This window comes from Chlorocebus sabaeus, chromosome 2 (genome assembly GCF_047675955.1).
Source record: "Chlorocebus sabaeus isolate Y175 chromosome 2, mChlSab1.0.hap1, whole genome shotgun sequence".
NCBI lineage: Eukaryota > Metazoa > Chordata > Mammalia > Primates > Cercopithecidae > Chlorocebus > Chlorocebus sabaeus.
Genome location: NC_132905.1, coordinates 100,131,649 through 100,158,457, shown reverse-complemented (window position 1 = coordinate 100,158,457; position 26,809 = coordinate 100,131,649). Strand labels below are relative to the sequence as shown.

At 49.2% G+C, this 26,809-nt stretch overlaps 1 protein-coding gene across 9 annotated transcripts in view; it reads right to left on the bottom strand.

Annotated features, from left to right (window-relative positions):
* PCNT (pericentrin) overlaps positions 1-21,205 on the bottom strand; it is a 116,792-nt gene extending 95,587 nt beyond the window's left edge. For 6 of the 9 annotated variants that reach the window (XM_073011334.1, XM_073011337.1, XM_073011346.1 and 3 more), the window contains exons 1-3: positions 21,036-21,205; positions 18,753-18,965; positions 10,659-11,576 (exon numbers count right to left, since the gene is read on the bottom strand). In XM_073011334.1, the coding sequence (XP_072867435.1) occupies positions 10,659-11,576; positions 18,753-18,965; positions 21,036-21,089 (1,185 nt within the window). In that variant the 5' untranslated portion in view covers positions 21,090-21,205. Of the gene's footprint in view, positions 1-10,658; positions 11,577-18,752; positions 18,966-20,106; positions 20,670-21,035 lie in introns of those variants that run through there. The other 3 variants (XM_007970864.3, XM_037984972.2, XM_073011357.1) reach the window with 2 other exon arrangements.
* Positions 21,206-26,809: the final 5,604 nt, after the last annotated feature.

Genomic DNA, 26,809 nt, shown 5'->3' with positions numbered 1-26,809 from the left:
CCACATGAGTGCAGCAACATCTCCCTTCAATGTCAGGAGCTCAGGCCGGGCGTGGTGGCTCACACCTTTCCAGCACTTTGGGAGGCAGAGGTGGGTGGATCACAAGGTCAGATCGAGACCATCCTGGCTAACATGGTGAAACCCCCTCTCTACTAAAAATACAAAAAAATTAGCTGGGTGTGGTGGCAGGTGCCTGTAGTTCCAGCTACTCGGGAGGTTGATGCAGGAGAATGGTGTGAAACCGGGAGGCGGACCTGGTGGAGCCTGCAGTGAGCCGAGATTGCACCACTGCACTCCAGCCTGGGCGACAGAGCAAGACTCAGTCTCAAAAAAAAAAGTTGGAAAGAGCACAAATAGACAATCTAAGCTCACATCTCAAGGAAGTAGAGAAACAAGAGCAAACCAAACCCAAACCCAACAGAAGAAAACAAATAATCAGGATCAGAGCAGAATGAAATGAGATACGAAAAACACAAAAGATAGCCGGGCGCAGTGGCTCGCACCTATAACCCCAGCACTTTCGGAGGCTGAGGCAGGCGGATTACCTGAGGTTGGGAGTTCAAGACCATCCTGACCAACATGGAGAAACCCCGTCTCTACTAAAAATACAAAATTAGCTGGGCGTGGTGGCGCATGACTATAATCCCAGCTACTCAGGAGGATGAGGCAGGAAAATCACTTGAACTCAGGAGGCAGAGGTTGCAGTGAGTCGAGACCACGCCATTGCACTCCAGCCTGGGCAACAAGAGCGAAACTCCATCTTGAAAAGATAATGGAACAAAAAGCTGGTCCTTTGAAAAGATAAACAAAACCGATAGATCATTAGTGAGATTAACCAGGAAAGGAAGAGAGAAGATCTAAATAAGCTCAACTAGAAACTAAATGGGAGACATTACAACCAATACCACAGAAATACCAAAGATCATTCAAGGCTACTATGAACACCTTTATGTGCACGAACTAGAAAACCTGGAGGCGACGGATAAATTCCTGGAAATATACATCCCTTTGAGATTAGACCAGGAAGAAACAGAAACTCTGAACAGACCAGTAACAAGTAGCAAGACTGAAACAGTAATTTTAAAACTGCCAACAAAAAATGTCCAGGACCTGAGGGATTCACAGCTGAATTCTATCAGACATTCAAAGAAGAATTGGTACTAATCCTACTGAAACTATTTCAAAAGATAGAGAAAGAAAGAACCCTTCCCAAATCATTCCATGAAGTCAGTATCACCCTAATACCAAAACCAGGAAAGGACGTAACAAAAAAAGAAAACACAGACTAATACCCCTGATGAACACAGATGCAAAAATCTTCAACAAAATACTAGCTAACCGAATCCAACAACATATCAAAAAGATAATACAGCCGGGTTTCATACCAGGGATGCAGGGTTTAACACACACAAGTCAACAAATGTGATACACCACATAAACGGCATTAAAAAGAAAAATCATGTGATTATCTCGATAAGATGCAGAAGCATTCGACAAAATCCAGGATCGCTTTATGATTAAAACCCTCAGCATAATCGGCATAGAAGGGACACTGTCATTCATGACAAACCCACAGCCAACATTATACCGAAAAGGGAGAAGCTGAAGGCATTTTAGAACTGGAAAGACAAGGATGCTCACTTTCACCACTGCTCTGGAGTCCCAGCCACAGAAATTAGACAAGAGAAGAAACAGAGGGCATCCACGTTGGTAAAGAAGAAAAACAGTCACTGTCTGCTGATGATAGGATCGTTTACCTAGAAAACCCTGGAGACTCATCCAAAAAGCTCCTACATCTGATAAATGAATTCAGTACAGTTTCAGGATGCAAAATCAACGTACACAAATCAGCAGCACTGCTGTACTCCAAAAGGGACCAAGCTGAGAACCAAATGAAGAACTCAACACCTTTTACGACAGCTGCAAAAAATAAAATACTTAGGAATATACCCAACCAAGGAGGGGAAAAACCTCTACAAGTGAAACCACAAAACACTGCTGAAAGAAATCACTGGCCGGGCGCGGTGGCTCACACCTGTAATTCCAGCACTTTGGGAGGCTGAGGCGGGCAGATCACAAGGTCAAGAGATTGAGACCATCCTGGCCAACACAGGGAAACCCCATCTCTACTAAAAATAAAAAAATTAGTTGGGCATGGTGGCGCGTGTCTGTATTCCCAGCTACTCTGGAGGCTGAGGAAGGAGAATCACTTGAACCTGGAAGGCGGAGGTTGCAGTGACCCGAGATCGTGCCATTGCACTCCAGCCTGGGTGATAAGAGCGAACCTCCATCTCAAAAAAGAAGAATTGATGACACAAACAAATAAAAAACACATCCAGGCTGGCGTGGATGCAGTGAAAATGGAAAACTTTTACACTGCTGGTGGGCACGTAAACTAGTACAACCACTATAAAAAACAGTATGGAGGCCAGGCACAGTGGCTCACGCCTGTAATCAATCACAGTATGTTGGGAGGCCGAGGTGGGCAGACCACCTGAGGTCAGGAGTTCCAGACCAGCCTGGCCAACATGGTGAAACCCTATCTCTACTAAAAATACAAAAATTAGCCAGACACAGAGGTGCACGCCTAAAATCCCAGCTACTTAGGAGGCTGAGGCAGGAGAATCACTTAAGCCTAGAAGGCAGAGGTTGCAGTGTTCCAAGATTGCACCACTGTACTCCAGCCTGGCCAACAAGGCAAAACCCCATCTCTACTAAAAATTAAAAAATCAGTCGGGCATGGTGGTGCATGCTAGTAATCCCAGCTCCTCAGGAGGCTGAGGCATGAGAATCACTTGAACCTGGGAGGCAGAGGTTGCAATGAGCTGAATTCCCACCACCACACACCAGCCTGGGCAACAGAGTGAGACTCCGCCTCAAAAAAAAACAAAAAGCATCTAAAGCGGGAGCATCACTTGAGGCCAGAAGTTTGAGACCAGCCTACTGAATGTAAAGAGACTCCATCTCCACAAAATATTGAAAAATTGGCTCAGCATGGTGGCGTGTGCCTGTCTTCCCAGCTCCGCAGGAGACTGAGTGGAAAGACTGCTGGAGCCCAGGGGTCGAGGCTGCCGTAGCCATCACTGTGCCACTGTACTGCACATGGGCAACAGGGTAAGACTCTGTCTCAAAATTTAAAAACACAACAAAACATGTCCAGGAGGCCAGGTGTGGAGGCTCATACCTACAACCCAAGCAGTTTGGGAGGCCGAGGCAGGAGGATGGCTTGAGACCAGGAGTGAGAGCCTAGCCTGGTCAATATAGCGAGAGCCCATCTCTACAAAAAAATTTAAAAATATTCTCTGCCTTACTAGATGTGAGAAAAATAAAATTAAAAATAAAATTAAAACTAAAACATGTCTAGGAAAAGGGATATTTTTGGAAGACTGATCAGATGAAAATGTGGCACTCAACTTGAAGGGACTCCCACGAGCCAGAACACAGACTTCTCACAAAAGTACCACAAACAGCTCACTAAAAAGGACCATACAATGTGCTACTCCAAGCGGAATAACGGGCATATGGAAAACAGAAAACATTCAAGTAACCAAAAAAAGATCCTGAGAAGTGGCACCCACGGCAGGCCCAAAATAATAAAAGTGATCCAAATCAACCCAAGCAACACACTCCATTCAAAGCGGATGGGCTGGTAAGGCGCAGTGACTCACGCCTGTAACCCCAGCACTTTGGGAGGCCAAGGCAGGCAGATCTCTTGAGGTCAGGAGTTCAAGACCAGCCTGGCCAATATGGGGAAACCCCATCTCTACTAAAAATACAAAAATTAGCCAGCTGTGGTGGCACACATCTGTAATTCCAGCTACTCAAGAAGCTGAGGCATGAGAATTGCTTGAACCTGGGAGGCAGAGGTTGCACTGAGCTGAGATGGTGCCACTGCACTCTAGCCTGGGCAACAGAGCGATACTTTGTCTCAAGAGTTCGACCAGCCTGGCCAACATGGCAAAACCCCATCTCTACTTAAAAAAATACAAAAATTAGCCCGGCATGGTGGCGAGAACCTGCAATCCCAGCTACCTGGGAGGCTGAGGCAGGAGAATCGCTTGAACCTGGGAGGTGAAGGTTGCAGTGAGCCGAGATCACGCCATTGCACTTTAGTCTGGGCAACAGAGCAAGACTCCATCTCAAAAAAAAACAAAGTAGATAGGCTGACTGCACCTCTAAATACCAGGCCAAAGTAGAGACCAATTCACTCACAAAAATGACGTAGTTAAAATAGTTTGAAAATCTCTCTAGGAAACAAGAAATTATGCAGAATGACACAACCAATTTTAAAGAATCCAAACAGAACTAAAAACAGCAAGAACAAAATTAACAATTCCGGACACATTTAACAGCAAATTATATACAGATGAACACAGGTTTGGAAAATTGGGAGATAACCCAGATAAAACTATCCAGCCTAGAGCCAAGAGCAAAAAGAAGGCAAGCACAAAAGTGGGTTGAGCTATACATATGTGACACGGCTGGGCTGTGTCCCCACCCAAATCTCATCTTGACTTGTTGCTCTCACAATTCCCACGTATCATGGGAGGGACCCAGTGCGAGGTAACTGAATCATGGGGGCAGGTCTTTCCCGTGCTAGTCTCCTGAGAGTGAATAAGTCTCACTAGATCTGATGGTTTTATAAAGAGGAGTTCCTCTGCACAAGTTCTCTCTCTTTGCTTTCCTCCATCCACCTAAGATGTGACTTGGTCCTCCTTGCCTTCCACCATGATTATGAGGCCGCCCCAGCCACGTGGAACTGTGAGTCCATTAAACTTCTCTTCCTTCATAAATTACCCAGTCTTGGGTATGCCTTTATTAGCAGCAGGAGAACGGACAAATACAGTATGCAAGAGAAGTCGAAACACTTAAAGGAGAGAAAGAACAGGCAGAAGGTACGCATGGAGATACCGGTTAGGATTTGAGAAGCAACAGATGAGAGAAGCATCATCCACATGTTGAAGAAAACCCTAGATCCCAAGTAGAATTAATGACATCACAAAAAGCCACACCTAGTGTGATAGTTAACACTGTCAACTCGATTGGATTGAAGGATACAAAGTATCGTCCTTTGGTGTGTCTGTGAGCATGTTGCAAAAGAAGATTAACATTTGAGTCAATGGACTGGGAAAGGGAGATCCACCCTCAATCTGGGTTGCCACCATCTAATCAGCTGCCAGTGTGGCCAAAATAAAACCAGGCGGCAGAGCGTGGAAGGACTAGACTAGACTGGTTAGCCCTCTGGCCTCTATCTTTCTCCCGTGCTGGACGCTTCCTGCCCTCGAACATCAGACTCCAAGTTCTTCAGCTTTCCGACTCAGACTGGCTTCCTTGCTCCTCAGCCTGTAGATGGCCCACTGTGGGGCCTCACCTTGTGATCATGTGACTCGATGCTCCTTAATAAACTCCCCTTTATATATCTATCTATCCTTTTGGTTCTGTGCCTCTAGAGAACACAAAAAATCAAAACTGCAGAATACCAAAGACAAAAGTCTTCAGGGCGGCCCCAGCAGTGAACACAAGCTAGAGAGAGGCAGAGCGAAACCACCGGCAGGTAAGACACCAACTGCCAACTATATGTCTACACCAGCCAGACTTTCAAGAAGGGAAGTAAAAATAGGCCAGGTGCAGTTGCTCACACCAGTAATCCCAGCACTTTGGCAGGTTGAGGTGAGCAGATCACCTGAGGTCAGGAGTTCGAGATCAGCCTGGTCAACGTGGTAAAACCTGTCTCTACTAAAAATACAAAAATTAGGTCAGGTGTGATAGCTCACACCTGTAATCCCAGTACTTTGGGAGGCCGAGGCGGGTAGATCATTCGAGGTCGGGAGTTCAAAACCAGCCTGGCCAACATGGCGAAACCCCATCTCTACTAGCAATACGAAAATTAGCCGAGTGGTAGCGGCATGCACCTGTAATCCCAGGTACTCGGGAGGCTGAGGCGGGAGAATCGCTTGAGCCCAGGAGGCGGGGGTTGTAGTGAGGCGAGATCACCGCTCCAGCCTGGGAGACAAGAGCCCAAGAGCGAAACTCCGTCTCAAAAACAAAAAAAGACAAATTCATTATTCATATTCACAAAAAAGCTAGAAGCAAGTAAGACATCCTTCACCAGGTGAGTGGATAAACAAATCCAGCATCAAAAAGGAATGAGCTATTGACCAATCTAAAACTTGGATGAATCTTAAACTCATTTTGCTAAGTGATTTAAAAAGCTGAACTCAAAAGGCCTCCAAAAGTGCTGGGATTACAGGCGTGAGCCACCACGCCCAGCCTAATTCTACATATTATAGAATTCCGTCTGTAGAACATTCTGGAAAAGGCAAAACCATAGAACAAAAAACAAACCAGTGGTTACCAGAGGCTGGGGAAGGAGGGAGCAGCTGTTTGGAAAGAAGACACAGGCCCTCTTGGGGGCTGGGGTTGTTCTGGAAGGTAACTGGGTGGTGGATACGACTCTACACAATTGTGCATCACAAAGAATGAACTTAAAAGCATGCAATTTCTAGGGTGGGGGAGGTGGCTCACACCTGGAATCTCAGCACTTTTGGAGGCCAAGGCAGGAGGATCACTTGAGCCCAAGAGTTCAAGACCAATCCTGTCAACATAGTGAGACCCTGTCTCTACAAAAAAATAAAAACAACAAAACTTAGCCAGATGTGGTGGAACGTGCCTGGAGTCCCAGCTACTTGGGAGGCTGAGGTGGGAGGATTGCCTAAGCTCAGGAGTTCAAGGCTGTGGTAAGCCGAGATTGTACTGCTACACTCCAGCCTGGGCAACAGAGCAAGACATTGTCTCAAAAAAAACAGTATGCAGGCTGCGTGCAGTGGCTCACGCCTGTAATCCCAGCACTTTGGGAGGCCGAGGAGGGGGCAGATCACCTGAGGTTGGGAGGTCAAGACCAGCCTGACCAACATGGTGAAACCCTGTCTCGACTAAAAACACAAAATTAGCTGGGCATGGTGGTGCACGCCTGTAATCCCAGCTACTCGGGAGGCTGAGGCAGGAAAATCGCTTCAATCCGGGAAGTGGAGGTTGCGGTGAGCCGAGATCGCACCATCGCACTCCAGCATGGGCAACAAGAGTGAAACTCCGCCTCAAAAAACAAAACAAAACAAAACAAAACAAAACAAAACAACACAGTATGCAATTTTAAAAAATTGACCAGGATGGCGTGGGATCCCAGGATAGGAAGTAGCCAGTGACCAATGAACCTGACTACATACTCACCCATGAAGACACAATCTTAGTGAGGGGCTGGGGAAGAGAGGAGTGACCTGAGTCACCTCGGAAAAATTTTGACTGGAAACTGAAAATAGAGACCAAACGAGATGTAAAGAAACACTGAACTCCACTTAGTAAATTTGTTTCTTATATGATGTGGGTTGCTAATTCTGAAACTATTATACACTTACAGGAGAGTTGAGCAAATAAGTAAATAAATGGGGTCGGGCGTGGTGGCCCACACCTGTAATTCTGGCACTTTGGGAGGTTGAGGCGGGAGGATCACCTGAGGTCAGGAGTTAGAGACCAGCCTGACCAATATAGTGAAAACCTATCTCCACTAAAAAATGCAAAAATTAGCCAGGCATGGTGGTGGTGCTTGTAATCACTGCTACTAGGGAAGCTGAGGCAGGAGAATCACTTGAGCCTGGGAGGCAGAGGCTGCAGCAAGCCAAGCTCCCGCCACTGCACTCCAGCCTGGGCAACAGAGCGAAACCATCAAAAAAAAAAAAAAAAAAAAAAACGGCCGGGCGCGGTGGCTCAAGCCTGTAATCCCAGCACTTTGGGAGGCCGAGACGGGTGGATCACGAGGTCAGGAGATCGAGACCATCCTGGCTGACACGGTGAAACCCCGTCTCTACTAAAAAATACAAAAAACTAGCCGGGTGAGGTGGCGGGCGCCTGTAGTCCCAGCTACTCGGGAGGCTGAGGCAGGAGAATGGCGTGAACCCGGTTGGCGGAGCTTGCAGTGAGCTGAGATCTGGCCACTGCACTCCAGCCTGGGCCTCAGAGCGAGACTCCGTCTCAAAAAAAAAAAAAAAAAAAAAAAAAAAAAAAAACCTTCCAATTTATTTATTTATTTATTTTTAAAGTAAATAAATGGCAGAAGTGAGAGCCAGGCTTCTCACTGTCTGAGAAGGAAACAGCAGATAAACCAGGGGGGAGGGTAGAGTGAACCCTATGGTGCTGGATTAGGCTCTGAGGTATCAGTGTGTACTCCTATTTATTTTAATATATGCGTCTATAAATACAGATGAACATAAATACAGCTATGAGTGTACACACAGACTAGCTCCCAGGCACACCCTTTCTCACTCCATCCACGGAGAGAGCCCAGAAGCAGCAGCAACATCCCAGTAGCAGTGAGCACACCGAGTGCCCAGGTCTTGGTCTCAATACCACAATCCAGTAAAAGGCACCAAGACTCCTTGGAGAAACAGCGGACTCAGAACGGAGACAGGGCCCACACGATGAGCCTGCGGCACCAACTTGCAGTGTCAGAAAGCCAGGATGTGCTTCAAACACATGACACAGGGGCCACCTGAAGAGGCTCCCCATGGACAGAGCTGCAACAATTCAAGCATCAAAATAATGTTGAGGCTACACTAAGCTGTGACGGCCCCACCACACTCCAACCCAAGTGGCAGAATGAGACCTGGTCCCAAAAAGTGAATACATAAATGAAGAGGGGTTTTTTTTGTTTTGTTTTGTTTTTTTTTTTTTTTTTTTTTTTTTGAGACGGAGTCTTGCTCTGTGCCCCAGGCTGGAGTGCAGTGGCGCGATCTCGGCTCACTGCAAGCTCCGCCCCCCCGGGTTCCCGCCATTCTCCTGCCTCAGCCTCCCGAGTAGCTGGGACTACAGGCGCCCGCCACCTCGCCCGGCTAATTTTCTTGTATTTTTAGTAGAGACGGGGTTTCACCGTGTTAGCCAGGATGGTCTCGATCTCCTGACCTCGTGATCCGCCCGTCTCGGCCTCCCAAAGTGCTGGGATTACAGGCTTGAGCCACTGCGCCTGGCCTCAAGAGTGGGTTTTATAGAACCCACCAGAGACTGTTCTTCCAGGCCCCGCCTATGAGTTAGATCTTTCCTGCAATAATGCAGATTAAAAACCAAACTTGGCCGGCATTGTGGCTCACGCCTGTAATTCCAGCACTTGGGGAGGCCAAGGCAGGAGGATCACCTGAGGTCAGGAGTTCGAGACCAGCCTGACCAATATGATGAAACCCATTCTCTACTAAAAACGTAAAAATGAGCCAGGTGTGGTGGCAGGCGCCTGTAATCCCAGCTACTCAGGAGGCTGAGGCAGAAGAATCGCTTGAACCTGGGAGGCGGAGGCTGCAGTGAGCTGAGATCATGCCACTGCACTCCAGCCTGGGCAAGAAGAGTGGAACTCCATCTCAAAAAACAAACAAATTTGCCGGCCAGGTGCAGTGGCTTACGCCTGTAATCCCAACACTTCAGGAGGCTGAGACGAGCGGATCACTTGAGGTCAGGACCAGCCTGGCCAACGTAGGGAAACCCTGTCTCTACTAAAAATACAAAAATTAGCTAGGCGTGGTGGTGGGTCCTTATAGTCACAGCTACTCGGGAGGCTGAGGCAGGAGAATTGCTTGAACCCAGGAGGTGGAGGTTACAGTGAGCCAAGATTGCACCACTGCACTCTAGCCTAGGCAACAGAGCAAGACTTTGTCTCAAAAAAAAAAAAAAAAAAAACCAAAAAGCAAAAAACAACCAAACCTGCCTAAAACAGTGTGAACTGAGTTTAGCTAGAATCAAATGACTAAAATATAGGCTTTCTGTTTTTTGTTTTGTTTTTTCGAGACAGAATCTCGGTCTGTCTCCCGGGCTAGAGTGCAGTGATACCCTAATCTTTGTATTTTTAGTAGAGACAGGGTTTCACCATATTGGCCAGGCTGGTCTCAAATTCCTGACCTCATGATCCACCTACTTTGGCGTCCCAAAGTGCTAGGATTACAGGCATGAGCCACCATGTCCAGCCTAAAATATAGGCTTTTAACGTAACACTTTAAAATTAGTCAATTCCAAACTTAATGTTTTCTTCCAAATGCTAACAAAAAACATGTCAATAAAATAAAGGTAATCAACAAGTATGGAATTCATCCCACCAGGCACGTGGCAGAAACCAGCAACATGTAGACTGACCACAGCCTCCCTGCCCTGCAGGCTCTCAACAGGCACAGCCTCCCTGCCCTGCCAGGCTCTCAACTGGCATGGGACTTCCAGTCACGTGACTGATGTGAAACCTGAGGTGCCAGGCCTAAGAAAAATGCTGAACAGCCAGGTGAGTCCATCGACAGGGGCAACCAGAATAAAGGCAATACGTGAAATTCCTCAAACTTATGAAGGGTGGCTTCTCTTCAATGTCCCATGGGAAAAACAAAAAAGGAAGATCACAAGGAAGGCAGATTTGAGGTCTGAAGAGAGGCTTTCCATCCACAGGCAACACTAAGAATGTGCAGGCAGCAGCACGTGGGGCCTACAGGGTAAGCCTTTGCCTCCAGCTCTCTCTGTTTTCAGTTTCTACTTTTAAAGAGAGGCCCTGCAGAGATGGAAGGTCCTCTCACTGGTTTGGATTTCTACAACATAAAGAAATCCTTTGACAAAGAATACACCTTAACAGAGAACTTGAAGAATACCTTTGTGATGACCTCACGCTGTTCTGGACGGGGGTCACTGACTGTGAAGAACCCAGGCTGTTCTGGATGGTGGTCACTGACTGTGATGATCTCACACTGTTCTGGATGGTGGTCACTGACTGTGATGATCTCACACTGTTCTGGATGGTGGTCACTGACTGTGAAGATCCCACACTGTTCTGGATGGGGGTCACTGACTGTGAAGATCCCACGCTGTTCTGGAGGGTGGTCACTGACTGTGAAGATCTCACGCTCTTCTGGATGGTGGTCACTGACTGTGAAGATCTCACGCTGTTCTGGATGGCAGTCACTGACTGTGAACATCCCACGCTGTTCTGGATGGGGGTCATTGACTGTGAAGATCTCATGCTGTTCTGGAGGGTGGTCACTGACTGTGAACATCCCACGCTGTTCTGGAGGGTGGTCACTGACTGTGAACATCCCACGCTGTTCTGGATGGTGGTCACTGACTGTGATGATCTCACACTGTTCTGGATGGGGGTCACTGACTGTGAAGATCTCATGCTGTTCTGGAGGGTGGTCACTGACTGTGAACATCCCACGCTGTTCTGGATGGGGGTCACTGACTGTGAACATCCCACGCTGTTCTGGATGGGGGTCACTGACTGTGAACATCCCACGCTGTTCTGGATGGAGGTCACTGACTGTGAACATCCCACGCTGTTCTGGATGGTGGTCACTGACTGTGAAGATCTCACGCTGTTCTGGATGGTGGTCACTGACTGTGAACATCCCATGCTGTTCTGGATGGTGGTCACTGACTGTGAACATCCCACGCTGTTCTTGACGGGGGTCACTCACTGTGAAAATCCCACGCTGTTCTGGAGGGTGGTCACTGACTTGCTTCTGCTGCAGTTGTTCCAAGTCCTCTCTCTTTTCTCCATCTCGGTCCTCCAGCTAAGAAGGGGAGGGCCAGAAAGCAGCATTTAAAGCAAGGTCCAGGGCTGCAGCCTCAGGCCTTTCCCAGCTCCTCTACTTGCAGACCTATGCCGACTTCATTTAACAAGGAGAGCTCATTTCCACCTGTTCAGAAAGTGAACCTTCCGCATTAACAATTCTCAAGTTCTAAATTTTTTTTTGTTTGTTTTGTTTTGTTTTGTTTTGTTTTTTTGAGACGGAGTCTCGCTCTGTCGCCCAGGCTGGAGTGCAATGGCGCAATCTCGGCTCACTGCAAGCTCCGCCTCCCGGGTTCACGCCATTCTCCTGCCTCAGCCTCCCCAGTAGCTGGGACTACAGGCGCCCGCCACTGCGCCCGGCTAATTTTTTCTATTTTTAGTAGAGATGGGGTTTCACCATGGTCTCGATCTCCTGACCTTGTGATCCGCCCGCCTCGGCCTCCCAAAGTGCTGGGATTACAGGCGTGAGCCATCGCGCCCGGCCTTTTTTTTTTTTTGAGACGGAGTCTCGCTCTGTCACATCTTGGCTTACTGTAAGCTCCGCCTCCCGAGCTAACACCATTCTCCTGCCTCAGCCTCCCGAGTAGCTGGGACTACAGGTGTCCATCACCACGCCCGGCTAATTTTTTGTATTTTTAGTAGAGACGGGGTTTCACCATCTTAGCCAAGAAGGTCTCGATCTCCTTACCTCGTGATCCACCCACCTCGGCCTCCCAAAGTGCTGGGATTATAGGTGTGAGCCACCACGCCCGGCCTATAATATATTTTTATAGAATATTATTTTTTTTTTTTGAGACGGAGGCTCACTCTGTTGCCAGACTGGAGTACAGTGGCGCAATTTCGGTTTACTGCAACCTCCAACTCCCAGGTTCAAGCGATTCTCCTGCCTCAGCCTCCTGAGTAGCTGGGACTACAGGCACATGCCACCAGGCCCAGCTAATTTTTGTATTTTTAGTAGAGATGTGGTTTCACCATGTTGGCCAGGATGGTCTCGATCTCTTGACCTTGTGATCTGCCCACCTCGGCCTCCCAAAGTGCTGGGATTACAGGAGCAAGTCACTGTGCCCAGCCATGAACTCTACTTTCAAAAAAAATTTAATTAATTCTTTGAAACGAGGTCTCGCTCTGTCACCCAGGCTGGCGTGCAGTGGTGCAATCACAGTTCACTGCCCTTGACCTTCTGGGCTCAAGCGATCCTCCTGCCTCAGTCACCTGCGTAGCCAGAACTACAGGCGTGTGACACTGTGCCCAGCTTATTTTTTATTTTTTTGTAGAGACAGGGTCTCTGTGTTCATTATGTTCCAAGGCTGGCCTCAAACTCCTAGGCTCAAGCAATCCTCCCACCTCACCATCCCAAAATGCTGGGAATACAGGCATGAGCCACAGTGCTCAGACTAGCCTGCTCTCAACAAGATGATTCACTGAGAACATTTCCATTTCCTCCCAAAGTAGCAAAGAAAAATCAGTGTTGGCTTTTCAAGATCATCAGATGAGTCACAAGATGAATGCAGAGAGAGCGCACTCATAGCCAATGACGGCAAAACTAACATGAAAATAAAATTTCACACAAGTCTTCATTTGACAATACCCTAGGATCAGTCTTCTCAGAATCAAGAGGAAGTGAGGGACGAAAAGGGGACACAGTGGTCTCAATCAGCTGCCCACTCACTTGAATGATCCCACTTCAAAGGAACGTGGACCATCCACTTCCTTAAGAAGACACTACTAATGTTTGCGTGCCAAAACTTAGTTGATGCAAAGAGGTTGGAGCAAATTTCTAATGAAGTTGTTTTAAATTATTGCTTTATTTTTACTTCTGTAAACTACTTGTGAAACAACTTAAAATGACAAAACAGTAAAGAGGGGCCAGGAATCTAGATGATAAATGATGGTAACTATTTTTCCTGGTATTTGATACAAATATGAGTTGGAAAAGTGCTAGAACTACACTTCTTAAGCGTTCTATAGCACTAGTTAAATCTTCAGCCAAAGTTTTTGTATTTTCTTCTGAAATTCTTGACCTCTGAGCAATTTTTGGATTTTTTTTTTTTTTTTGAGATGAAGTATCCTTCTTGTCCCCCAGGCTGGAGTGCAATGGCGTGATCTCAGCTCAGTGCAACCTCCGCCTCCTGGGTTCAAATGATTCTCCTGCCTCAGCCTCCTGAGTACCTGGGATTACAGGCGCCTGCCACGAGGCCCAGCTAATTTTTGTACTTTTAGTAGAGACTGGGTTTCACCATGTTGGCCAGGCTGGTCTCGAACTCCTGATCCCAGGTGATCTGCCCACCTTGGCCTCCCAAAGAGCTGGGATTACATGCGTGAGCCAATGCGTCCGGCTGGATAGTTCTTTTACAAAAAATGGCCTCTCCTCATTTTGTTCCTCATCTGTAACTGAAAGGTCAAATTCTGCTTTCTACTACTGCTTTATTTTTACTTTTTTTTTTTTTTTTTTTTTGAGGCGAGGCCTTGTTCTGCCGCTCAGGCTGGCGCGTAGTGGTGCCACCATAGCTCACTGTAGCCTCAAATTCCTGGGCTCAGGTGATCCTCCCAACTCAGCTTCCTGAGTAACTTAGACTACAGGTATGCACTGTCACGCCCAGCTAATTTTTATATTTTTCATAGAGACAGAGTTTCACTATGTTGCCCAGGGTGGTCTTAAAATCCTGGGCTCCAGCCATCCTCCCACCTTGGCCTCCCAAAGTGCTGAGAGCCACCACGCCTGACCCTGCTTTCTGCCATTTCTGAGTTAACTTCCAGAACTGAGACAGCTGTTGCATCGGTTCAACTATTTTTCCATCATGCACTTAACAAATTGTAAGGGAACATAGCTGAATCCTGAATATTTACCACAGTCTTCCTGTAATTCTACCTTCACTTATAACCATCCTGAAAAAAACCTAAGATCTTAAAGTTGGTTAAAAATATGTCTTATATCGGCTGGGCACAGTGGCTTATGCCTGTAATCCCAGCATTTTGGGAGGCCGAGGTGGGAGGATCACCTGAGCCAGCAAGGTCAAGGCTGAAGTAAGCTGTGATTGGGCCACTGCACTCCAGCCTGGGTGCCAGAGGGAAGACCTGTCTCCAAAAAAAAAAAAAAAGAAAAAAGACTTTGCATTTACCTAACAGCTAGCGATCAAAGTAAGCAATTTATTATACGTTGGAAAGCACAATTATTTCTCCCTCCCCCTCACACACACACGCACGCACACACACATTTACCATCTTATGCTGTTCAATAAGCTCACTAGACTCCCGATAGCCAAACCTCTCACAATTTATAGATGGGTAAAATAAAACAAATACGCCTTTAATTATATTCAAAGCACTGGTACAACTACAACATAAAGGTTCCTTGAGGATTCCTGATTTCCGGACACAGCATGACCAACCATCTGAGAGGGGAGCGCCCTGGCCTGGGACATTATTCAACCACACGACCACCAGCTCCTAGCTTTAAACAGTGAACTCTTTGCCAGAATTTCACTTTTCAGAAGATCATTATTCTGAACACAAAATTACTCCTATTTTAACATCTACATCTGGATTAAAGGCATGTTAAACTCAAATATCATGAACTATTTTACAACATATGAAAAAACTCGTTTTTAGACTGATGATGTACAATGATATAATCAGAGAAAAAGTTAATGAAATATCTGCTTCTTACAGCACCGATGGTTTTTATATACATAACTGACAAAATGGCTTAAAAAATTTGATTTCTCACTTAGTATACAACAGAAACACAAAGGCTCTCTTCTACACATATGACTTAGTTTACCTATACATGTATAAAGAATACAAATTTTAGCCAGGTGGGTGGCTCACACCTGTAATTCCAGCACTTCAGGAGGCTGAGGTGGGAGAATTACTGGAGCTCAGGAGTTTGGGACCAGCCCTGACAACACAGTATAACCCTGTCTCTACAAATTTTTCTTTAAAGTTAGACAGGCATGGTGGTACACGCCTGTAGTCCCAGGTATTAGGGAGGCTGAGACAGGAGGGTCACTTGAGGCCAGTAGGTCAAGGCTGGAATGAGCCATGATTGCGCCACTGCACTCCAACCTGGGCAAGAAAACAAGACCTTACCTCAAAAAAAAAGGGAAAAAAAGCTGATGTCCAAGACCCAATAGGGGTTAACACCTGATGACTGCATGTTTAGCTTATTAAAATAACAGGAATTCTGTGGAAAAAGCTGACTGGTACCCGACCTTTGCCCACCATTTTAGAGCCAATGGACAGGAAGAAGAGGTATGTCTCTGCTGATGTCAAGCTACAACTGTGCAGAGGAACTCAGGATGACGAGGTGAGACGAAAATCAGTTAGGCCCTGCCAGGCCTTCATTCCATGCAGAATCCTGGCCGCAGGAGCACATACATTTTCCTAGAGAAAGTATCCTTACATTTTACCAGCTTTTGGTTTTTAAAATATTGCTTTAAGCCAGGTGTGGTGGCTCACGCCTGTAATCCCGGCACTTTGGGAGGCCGAAGTGGGTGGATCACGAGGTCAGGAGATCGAGACCATCCTGGCTAACATGGTCAAACCCCATCTCTACTAAAAAAAAATACAAAAAAATTAGCCGGGCGTGTTGGCCGGCGCCCTTAGTCCCAGCTACTCGGGAGGCTGGGGCAGGAGAATGGCGTGAATCTGGGAGGCGGAGCTTGCAGCGAGCGGAGATCGCACCACTGCACTCCAGCCTGGGCAACAGAGTGAGACTCTGTCTCAAAAAAAAAAAAAAAAAAAAAAAAAAAAAAAAAAAAAAAAACAAAACCCACCAACCCAACAACCAAAAAACTCAAGAGATAAAAAACAAAATTCAGGGCCGGGCTCAATGGCTCATGCCTGTAATCCCAGCACTTTGGGAGGCCGAGGTGGGCGGATCTTGAGGTCTGGAGATCAAGACCATCCTGGCTAACACGGTGAAATCCCATCTCTACTAAAAATACAAAAAATTAGCCGGGTGTGGTGGCGGGCGCCTGTAGTCCCAGCTACTCGGGAGGCTGAGGCAGGAGAATGGTGTGAACCTGGGAGGTGGAGCTTGCAGTGAGCCGAGATGGCGGCACTGTACTCCAGCTTGGGCGACAGAGCGAGACTCCATCCAAAAAAAATAAAAAATGAAAAATAAAAAAATTGAGGGCTGGGCGCAGTGGCTCAAGCCTGTAATCCCAGCACTTTGGGAGGCCGAGACGGGTGGATCACGAGGTCATGAGATACAGACCATCCTGGCTAACACGGTGAAACCCCGTCTCTACTAAAAAAATACAAAAAACTAGCCAGGCAAAGTGGTGGGTGCCTGTAGTCCCAGCCACTCAGGAGGCTGAGGCAGGAGAATGGCATAAACCCAGGAGACGGAGCTTGCAGTGAACTGAGATCGGGCCACTGTATTCCAGCCTGGGCGACAGCAAGAATCTGTCTCCAAAAAAAAAAAAAATCAGGATTTGTAGGTGGAATAACACAAATTTTAACTGTTGGCAACAACTCAATTTTTTTTTTTTTTTTTTTTTTTGAGACAGAGTCTCACTCTGTCACCCAGGCTGGAGTGCAGTGGCCGGATCTCAGTTCACTGCAAGCTCCGCCTCCCGGGTTTACGCTATTCTCCTGCCTCAGCCTCCCGAGTAGCAACTCAATTTTTTAAGTAAAGCAGGATAGACACATATGACCTTGGGCCAGATTCTCCCTTTGGTCACCAGTTTTCCAGCGAATCCTAGCAAACACCAAAACCTGCACCCATTCTGCTGCAGCAGCAGGGACACTCAAAACCCAAGGCCCTTGTTCATAATTCACACAAAAGGGCCAAGGACAGCCTGCCTCCAGGCAGGTTTGTAGGCCCCCAAGGAGCTTGGAAGGCCAGCCCCTTCAGGACTCAGTGTGCACTCACCTGCCACACCTGCCCATGGGGGTGCCCCTGCAGCTCACAAGGCCTCAAGCAGCAGACTCAGTCTCCTCTAGCAACACACTATGTCTGCAATACCTTCACCCCTTCCCTCCTCATCTCACTTTTAGTGAAAAGGTAAAAGACAAACGTGACAAACAGGTGCATTTACAAGTTATGTGAAGGAATATTATACTTTAAGTGTTCCAAGAAACACCCATCAAAGGGGCTGATAGACACAACCACACATGAAGAACTCCCAGTCTTCCATTACAAAGCAAACAACTGACACTTGCCTTCAAGCAGTTAATCCAACATTTCTCAAAATTACATAAAATACAATAGGTATTATAAAGTGCCTATAATCCCAGCACTTTTAGAGGCTGAGGAGGGAAGATCGTTTGAGCCCAGGGGTTTGAGGCAGGAGTGACCTGTGATAACACCACAGCACTCTAGCCTGGGCAACAGAGCAAGATGCTGTCTGGAACAAACAAAAGAAAAAAAAAAGAAAAAGAAAAGAAAAGAAAAACCAAATTTATTAAGAATAAAACCGGCCGGGCGCAGTGGCTCACGCCTGTAATCCCAGCACTTTGGGAGGCCGAGGCGGGCGGATCACAAGGTCAGGAGATCGAGACCATGGTGAAACCCCGTCTCTACTAAAAATAGAAAAAAAATTAGCTGGGCGCAGTGGCGGGCGCCTGTAGTCCCAGCTACTCGGGAGGCTGAGGCAGGAGAATGGCGTGAACCCGGGAGGCGGAGCTTGCAGTGAGCAGAGATTGCACCACTGCACTCCAGCCTGGGCGACAGAGCGAGACTCCATCTCAAAAAAAAAAAAAAAAAAAAAAAAAGAATAAAACCATAAAAATTTACTCACTTTTTTTTTTGAGATAGAGTCTCACTCTGTCACCCAGGCTGGAGTGCACTGGCACGATCTCGGCTCAATGCAACCTCTGCCTCCCGAGTTGAAGCTATTCTCCTCCCTCAGCTTCCCAAGTGGCTGGGACTACAGGTGTGCACCACTATGTCGGGCTAACTTTTGTATTTTTAGTAAAGATGGGGTTTCTCCATGTTGGCCAGGTTTGTCTGGAACTCCTGACCTCAGGTGATCAGCCTGCCTTGGCCTCCTAAAATGCCTGGATTACAGGTGTGAGCCACCGCACCTGGCCCTCACTTTTTATAAACTAAAATAACACACTCTTCCCTGACTTTTGAGAGTCAAAAACAGACCAAAGACCATCTTTAGCAAATCACACTAGAAATCACTAGAAGATAAGCGAAATGTTCAAACACAATGAGCAAATCTACCTGAGCAGCAAAGGCCCCGCCTGCCCCATCAGGGGTGTCGTCACATGATGTGCTTTTGCAAATGTCCCCTCCTCCACGGAGTGCACGGTCCTCCTTGGCTATCGGACTCTCCTCCTGGACAGGCGCATCGACAGCCGGGCCCTTCCTCTTCGCCGTCTTTTTCTCCGAATGCGAACCGTCACCTTTTGTTTTTCTCTGTCGGAAGTGAGCAAGCTGCGCAAAAACGTAGATAAGTAGTAAAGGCAAAGATAAGTGAGAAAAAAATAACACAACCACAAAGTCAACAGACTGGTGGGGATCATGAGGCCTGAGGGCTGACCCAGTCTACTCTGCCACACTTGGCCAACAGATCGCTCTCCACAAACACTGCCTTCATCAATATCTATATCCAAGGGGTCTAACAATGAGGACTACTAATTATGCCTGGTAAAGAAAACCATACAGCTGATTGGCAGAATAGCTTTCCTAGCCCTTGGCAGTTTACAGAAAAATAAAACTTTAAAAAAATACATCTATATAAAAGATTGATAGCCTAATCAGGGCATACTTAAGTTTTAAAATGATATAAAAGCTAAATCTCTCCCTTCTTGCCCCAATTTTCCCCCAACTGAAGAAATACATAGCCCAGCCAAAACTTCCTAGCCATAGATTCTGAGACAAAGTACAGAAATAGCAAAAAATTAATTAAGCCAGGTCAATCTCACGTCTTCCTTTATGGAATCAGATGTTCTATTTTTCATGACACAGCTCACCAAAGCACCAGGGACCTCCACGGAGCATCGCCCATCAGAAGGCACAGCCTAGCTCTGCTCAGTCCTCAAATCCGAGGGTTTGAGACTATGTGTGAGCCTCATCTCCCACTAACATCTTACTCAAGAGGTATGCGATCCCACATCAGCCTTTCACGGGGAGACATCTGTTCCCTCAAACAACTGTGGCCACAAAAACAAAACGCATGGAACACACATTTGCGTAAACGACAACACAAGTACACAAGCTCATGGACCCAGAAAAATTACACAAGGCCATTTACACAAGAAAATGGTCTCTCAAGGAAATTTCTTCAAAGTCAAACTCATGTAGTTTATTTTCGTGCCCTCCTCCACCACACCTATCCACGTGGGGATAGCACAGACCTGGTCTCCAGCCTGCGTCGCCCTACAGGCAGCATCCTATCCCTCCCTCCCCACCCTCTACCCTCCACGGAGCTCTGTGCTCCGGTTCGCAGCTCCCTGCAGGCCTGCCCGCCTCAGCCCTTCCCCAGCCCAGCCCGGCGTCCCCTGCCGGCCGCGCCCTGGAGCCCCCGCTCTTCCCCAGCGCCCCGGCCAGAGCATCCTGGGGGAGCCGCGCGCACCTCGCAGAGAGGCCGGCCTCGTCCCGGCAGCTCCTGCGGTTCCGCCTAGCGCTCTCGGGACTCCCGTTCCAGTGTCCCCGAGTCATGGGCTCTGCGCGCTTTATTCCCCACATGAAACCCCAGTCCGTGGCCATCAAACCGAGCGCCTTTTCACGGCGAAACCCGGGGCGGGAAAAGACGGGAACGCGTCCCTCGAAGGGGCCGGCGCCAGCGCCGCGTGGATTCCCGGCAGCGCTACGCTGGGCCAGGATGGGCAGGAAGCGCGCCCAAGGGCGCGGGAAGAAGACGGCTGCCGGAAGCGCCGCGGGGGCCTTTCACACGGTAGGGACTGCAACGCCGCGGGAAACGCGCCGGGAAAGCGTCTCCGACGAACGGGGCGAAGGCGCACCCTGAGAAGGCGCCGCAGGCCACCCGCGCCACGCCCCCGGCCCCGGCCGCGCCGGAAACTAGCGCTAGACTACGCAGCCCCCCGAATACCGGCCGCCCGCCCCAAGCCACCCTGTCCCGGAGGACGCGGGGGCCACTCAAGGATCCAGCCTGGGGTCCAGCGCCCGCCACGCCCCGCTCCGCGCAGCCACGCCACGCCCTCGTGTCCCCGCCCGGCAGCCACACCCCGCCCCGGCGTGCACTGCGAGCAACCCGCCCCCCCGACGCAGGCGCAGCCCCGCCCCGGCCCGCCCGAGAAGCGCCGCGCGTCTCGGCCGCTGATTGGCTGTGGCCGCGGTGGGGGTCGGGCCCTGGCGGAGAGCGGCGGATTCAAGATGGCGGCGGCCAGGAGGCGGCTTCCAGAGGAGCCGGCGGGAAAGCGAGACCTCGGCGGCGGCTTCCGCCGGACAGCGTCCGCTCCTGGCAGGGGGCGGTGGCGGGCACCGGAGCCGCCCTTAGGACTTCACGCCGCAGCAGCTAGAGAAGAAGCCTCTGATATTTACCTTCGTCCTCCCGGCCTCCACCTTTCGGCGCCGCTGCTCTTGCTCAACTTCCATCTCCCTCAGACGCCGCGCGGGCCACCCGTCGGTGACGGGGCTGACACAGAGCAGCCTTCGCTCTATTTACACTCCCTCCCCCGCGCTGGGGCTCGCCCTCCCCCGCGACAACTGTCACGCAGCCGCGGCCCCGCCCCCGGCACGCGCCGCCAATCAGGGGGCCGCGTTCCCGGTCTGGCGCACGCGCGCTCAGGGCGGTGCGGCCTGGGCGGAGCCCCGCCCTATGCATTCGCCGGCCACAGATTGGCGCGCTCACGTACCCGCCTCCTACGGCAGGACCAGTAAGCGGATAGCGGAGGCCTGGCGCCCGCTGTGATTGGCCGATTTTAAAAGCCCCTGCAGGGCCGGCCGAGCGGCAAAATTTTCGCGCTGCTGGTAGCGCGCTGGCGGCGCCTCTGCTTTGTGTCCACAGGACCGCGGGCCGGGCTCACTGCACGTGCGGGCGGCGTCGGACCGTGCTTAGCAACCACCTGGACAGGGCCAGGCCGTTTTCCCCCCCTCAGGAATTAGTCGTTGACCGTGGGCCGCCGCGGGAAGTTGAGGCCTACCCCAGAAGAGGCTGCTGAGGTGAATCTCGGGATCCGCAAGGGCTCCCTCACCCCAGCCCGGGACAAAATCCTACGCCACCAGCCCGCCGAATGCGCCCCCACAGCCGGGGATCCCGGGTCTTCAGAGAAGAACTCGGCCAAATGCGGTCAGAAAGCCCGCGAACCGCCTGGACCTGCAGGCCCCGCCGCTTGGAGTTCCCGCCTTTCCCGACTGAGCCCGTGTCTGCTCGTGTGTCTCACTAATGTCTTAGGTCTCAAAAAAGAAAAGGCTTTTAGGAGAAAGAAGAGAAATGGGGCCGTGGGTTCGTGGTCCCAGGGGGAAACTGACGTCGCCTGAGGTCGTCGCCCCTCAGCTTAAGTTGAGCGGAACCTGAGCGTGAAGAGGTGGAAACCACGGAAGATTTGGGTGCCTTGGAGCTCCCTGGACTCCGAAGCCTGGACACAGTCCCGGGGTCTGCACCGCCGGTGACCTGCAGCGGGACCGCCGGGGTGGGCGTTTTCTCAGCGGGCGCGCGCGTGGGCGGACTTGGGGAACTAACTGGAGCGAAGTGGCAGAAAACCAAGACGGGGTGGGTGACCTCGCGCAGGCCGTCCTTTCCTGTGGAGTATTTCTTCAGCTAAACCCTGTATTTCATGTGTCCAGGTCTGGTTTCTGGGTTTCTTTGTAGTCCTTCCACCTGTTAGTGCGCCTTCACTTGCAAACGGTTCGTTGCAGCAGTAACGATGCCCTTCCCCGAGCATGCTGGAGTGGCTCCTCGCTGACGCAACCTCACCTTGCAGCCTCCACAAGAACTTGGGATTCTCAGCAACTACAACTTAAACGCGCCCTCAGGAAGCCCTGGAATCTTGCTCAGAATTTTTTTTTTCTTTCTTTTTGGTTTTGTTTTTTTTTTTTTTTTTTTTTTTTGAGACATTCTCGCTGCGACGCCCAGGCTAGAGTGCAATGGCGCAATCTCGGCTCACTGCAACCTCGCTCAGGAAGCCCTGGAAGCTCAACCGCCAGAAACTTCTCTTGACTCAGGCCACAGTCTTCTGTGTGGTGAGCGGGTGTCCAGCCATCTCCTGGTTCCCAGACTCGGAATTGGATGGTTTGAGCAAACTCTGAGCAGTGGGCTCATTAGAGCAGGGGTCAGGCAGGCAACACAGCCAAGCGAGCAGGGGCTGTGCCCAGAGGATCACACTTTCCAGGAACAGAGACCCAGACTGTGCCTGAATCTCACAATTGTTATGTGTTACAATACATTTACAACTGTGGGACTGAGGGGATGTGCCCAGGTTTGCCTAGACTGTTCCTTAGAACCCCAGTGTCGTTTCTGTGCACATTCTGGAGAGGTTCTGCAAATGTTGGACTTGGGTCTTATTTCAGTTCTTTTTTCTTTTTTTTTTTTTTTTTTTTTATAGGCAGGGTCTCAGTCTGTCACACAGGCTAGAGTGCATTGGTGAGACCACGGCTCATTGCAGCCTCAGCCTCCCTGGGCTCAGGTGATTCTCCATGTCAGCCTCCTGAGTAGCTGGAATTAGAGGCACACGCCACCATGTCTGGCTAATTCTTGTATTTTTAGTAGACACAGGGTCTCGCGTGTTGCCCAGGCTGGTCTGGAACTCCTGCGCTCAAGTGATCCACCCGTCTCAGCCTCCCAAAGTGCTGCAGTTACAGGCGTGAGCAACCTTGCCCAGCCTCAATTCATTTTAAACTGTTCAAAAGCTGTCAAGGCCGGGCGCGGTGGCTCAAGCCTGTAATCCCAGCACTTTGGGAGGCCGAGACGGGCGGATCACGAGGTCAGGAGATCGAGACCATCCTGGCTAACACGGTGAAACCCCGTCTCTACTAAAAATACAAAAAACTAGCCGGGCGAGGTGGCGGGCGCCTGTAGTCCCAGCTACTCCGGAGGCTGAGGCAGGAGAATGGCGTAAACCCGGGAGGCGGAGCTTGCAGTGAGCCGAGATCCGGCCACTGCACTCCAGTCCGGGCTACAGAGCAAGACTCTGTCTCAAAAAAAAAAAAAAAAAGCTGTCAAGGCCAGGCAACCACTGCATTCCAGCCTGGTGGCAGACTGAGACCCCGACTCAAAAAAAAAAAGCTGCCCAAATAAATTTTGTAAATACTCAGCCTCAAGGAGGGGAACGTAACTCCCCGCTCCTTAAGTGTAGACCACACATAGCTACTTCCTCCCAAAGACTGCAATAAAGAAAAGGAGGGAAAGAACCAGTTTATTGTGGAGAAAACTGACAGATTCCACCTCAGCCAAGTGAGCCTCACAGTTACAGGGACACAATGTGTGTCCCTGATGTGATGGGGTGACAGTGGCACTTCACCCCTAGATGCTTTCTTTCTATAACCCATAGTCCCAGTCTAACCAGGAGAAAACAGACACATTTTAATTGAGGGACATTCTTCAAAACATCTGCCCAGTAGTCTTCGAAACTGACAAAATCATCAAAAATGAGGAAAGTCTGAGAAGGAGCCTAAAGACACATAACTCAATGTAATGGGGTGTTTTAATGGATACCACATTAGGGACACGAGGCAAACCTAAGGAAATTGTCAAAGTGTGGACTTCAGTTAATTGCGTCTCGTCTCAATCATTATAACAAATGGGCCAGGTGCACTGGCTCTGGCCCAAAAATTAGCTGAGCACGGTGGCACGTGCCTGTAGTCCCAGCTACTTGGGAGGCTGAGGCAGAAGAATCATTTGAAACTGGGAAGTGAAGGTTGCAGTGAGCCAAGATCGCACCATTGCACTCTAGCCTAGGAGTGGCAGCAAGACTGTCTCAAAAAAATATAACAAATGTAGCACACTAAGGTAAGATGTTAATAAGAGGGGAAGCCACACATGGTATGTGGGATCTCCATGTACTATCTTCTCAATTACTGTAAATGTAGAACTGTTCTTAAAAAGCCTATTAAAAAATAAATAAACTGACAAATCCATGCCCTCTGGAACGTCTTATGTTTACTACTAGAGATCCCGAGGAGGCAATTCTTAGTGCTTCCCATTCACTTGGCAGTCACAGCTGTGGGCACACAGGCTCAAGTCTCTCCTTAAGTCAGTCAGTATTGCAAACCATATATAATAGTATACTTGATCAATATATAAATGTTATAAACATTCCAAATCAAAGTAACATTTCACATCAAGAGAAAGAGGAGAGGAAAAAATGTTAACCAGTTCAACAAAAAGGAGAATCTGTCTGGCAAGGAAGCATCTCTGATGTGGGCAGAGCCTTCAGCAGCAGATGTGGAGGGCTTCTCACAAGTGACAGCAAGACTATCTGTAAAATGGCTGCTTTGACCTGGTGGCGCTCTGCTCTTTTCATGGCCATAGAGTACTCTGGTGAGGACTGATAGTAAGAGTGTTCTTGTTTATGTCCTTACCTGGGTGGGTGCAGTATCTACTGATGAGGACACATCTGGTCCCTGTTGGCCTGATACCCATTTTTTTTTTTTTTTTTTTTTTGAAGTGGAGTTTCACTCTTGTTGCCCAGACTGGAGTGCAGTGGTAGTGCCATGTTGGCTCACTGCAACCCCTGCCTCCCGGGTTCAAGCAATTCTGCTGCCTCAGCCTCCCAAGTAGCTGGGACTACAGAGGTGTGCCACCACACCTGGCTAATTTTTGTATTTTTGGTAGAGACGAGGTTTCACCATGTTGGCCAGGCTGGTCTCCAAATCCTGACCTCAAGTGATCCACCCACCTCAGCTCCCAAAGTGCTGGGATTACAGGTGTGAGCCACCCACTGTGCCTGGCCCTATCTTTTAAAAGGTATCAGGGGCCAGGTGCTATGGCTCACACCTGTAATCCTAGCACTTTGGGAGGCCGAGACGGCGGATCACTTGAGGTCAGGAGTTCAAGACCAACCTGGCCAACATGTTGAAACCCCGTCTCTACCAAAAATACAAAGATTAACCAGGGGTGGTGGTGTGCGCCTGTAGTCCCAGCTACTCGGGAGACTGAGGCAGGAGAATCACTTGAACCTGGGAGGCAGAGGTTGCAGTAAGCTGAGATGGCACCACCACTGCACTCCAGCCTGGGCAACGAGTGAAACTCCATCTCAAAAAAAAAAATTGTAAGATGGAGTCCTTTTCTCAGATGAGGTCACTTATATCAAGGGTGCTCTATACAGTTGCTTAACTAAATTAACCTGGTTTTTGTTCTGTGCACACTCAGAACTGTTTAAATGTCTCCCAAGACTGTGACTGTTAATGACTGTGGACAAGAGCTGGGTTCTTTTATTTATTTATTTATTTATTTATTTATTTATTTATTTTTTCTAGACGGAGTTTTTGCTCTTGTTGCCCAGGCTGGAGTGCAGTGGCGCGATCTTGGCTCACTGCAACCTCCGCCTTCCGATTTCAAGCAATTCTCCTGCCTCAGCCTCCCGAGTAGCTGGGATTACAGGCTCCTACCACGACACCTGGCTGATTTTTTGTATTTTTAGTAGAGACGGGGTTTCACCGTGTTGGCCAGGTTGTCTCAAACTCCTCACCTTGAGATGATCCACCTGCCTCAGCTTCCCTAAGTGCTGGGATTACAGGCGTGAGCCACCGCGCCGGGCCCTTTTTTATTATTTTTTACAGAGATGGAGTCTTGCTACATTGTGCAGGCTGATCTCCAACTTGTGGGCTCAAGTGATCCTTCTGCCTTGGCCTCCCAAAGCACTGAGATTGCAGGCATGAGCCAACGCCCCATGGCACTGGGATCTTAAATATGGGGCCAGAGTCTGCTCATGTCCAGCAGCACCAGTGAGGACCTCTGACTGCCATCTGGGAATGTGTGGCACTAGGCAGGTCATGTGACCCCAGCCCACAACCTCCACAGATCTGGAGGAAGGGTAAGGCCAGATTTCATGCTGACTTCATTTCTGGTTGGATGACCTCCAGGGTAAGGTGAGTTGAACTCTACATCAGGAGTAACCCAGCCCCTCCAGGGCCAGCAGGTGTGAGGTTCACCCCTCTGAGGATCTCCATGAGCTGCCTCTGTGAGCCTGACCTCCCACGGGCTGGCCAGCCTTCACCCTATCACTCACTGGTCCAGCTCCAGGCTCCCCACATGGATATGGATTGAAAGACAGGACAGGCACGCAACCATAGATACTGATGGACATGGGCCATTTACAGAATTGAGGGCAAGAGAGCAATTTTGGCCACTGAGGCAAGTTCTTGGGTTAGCTACA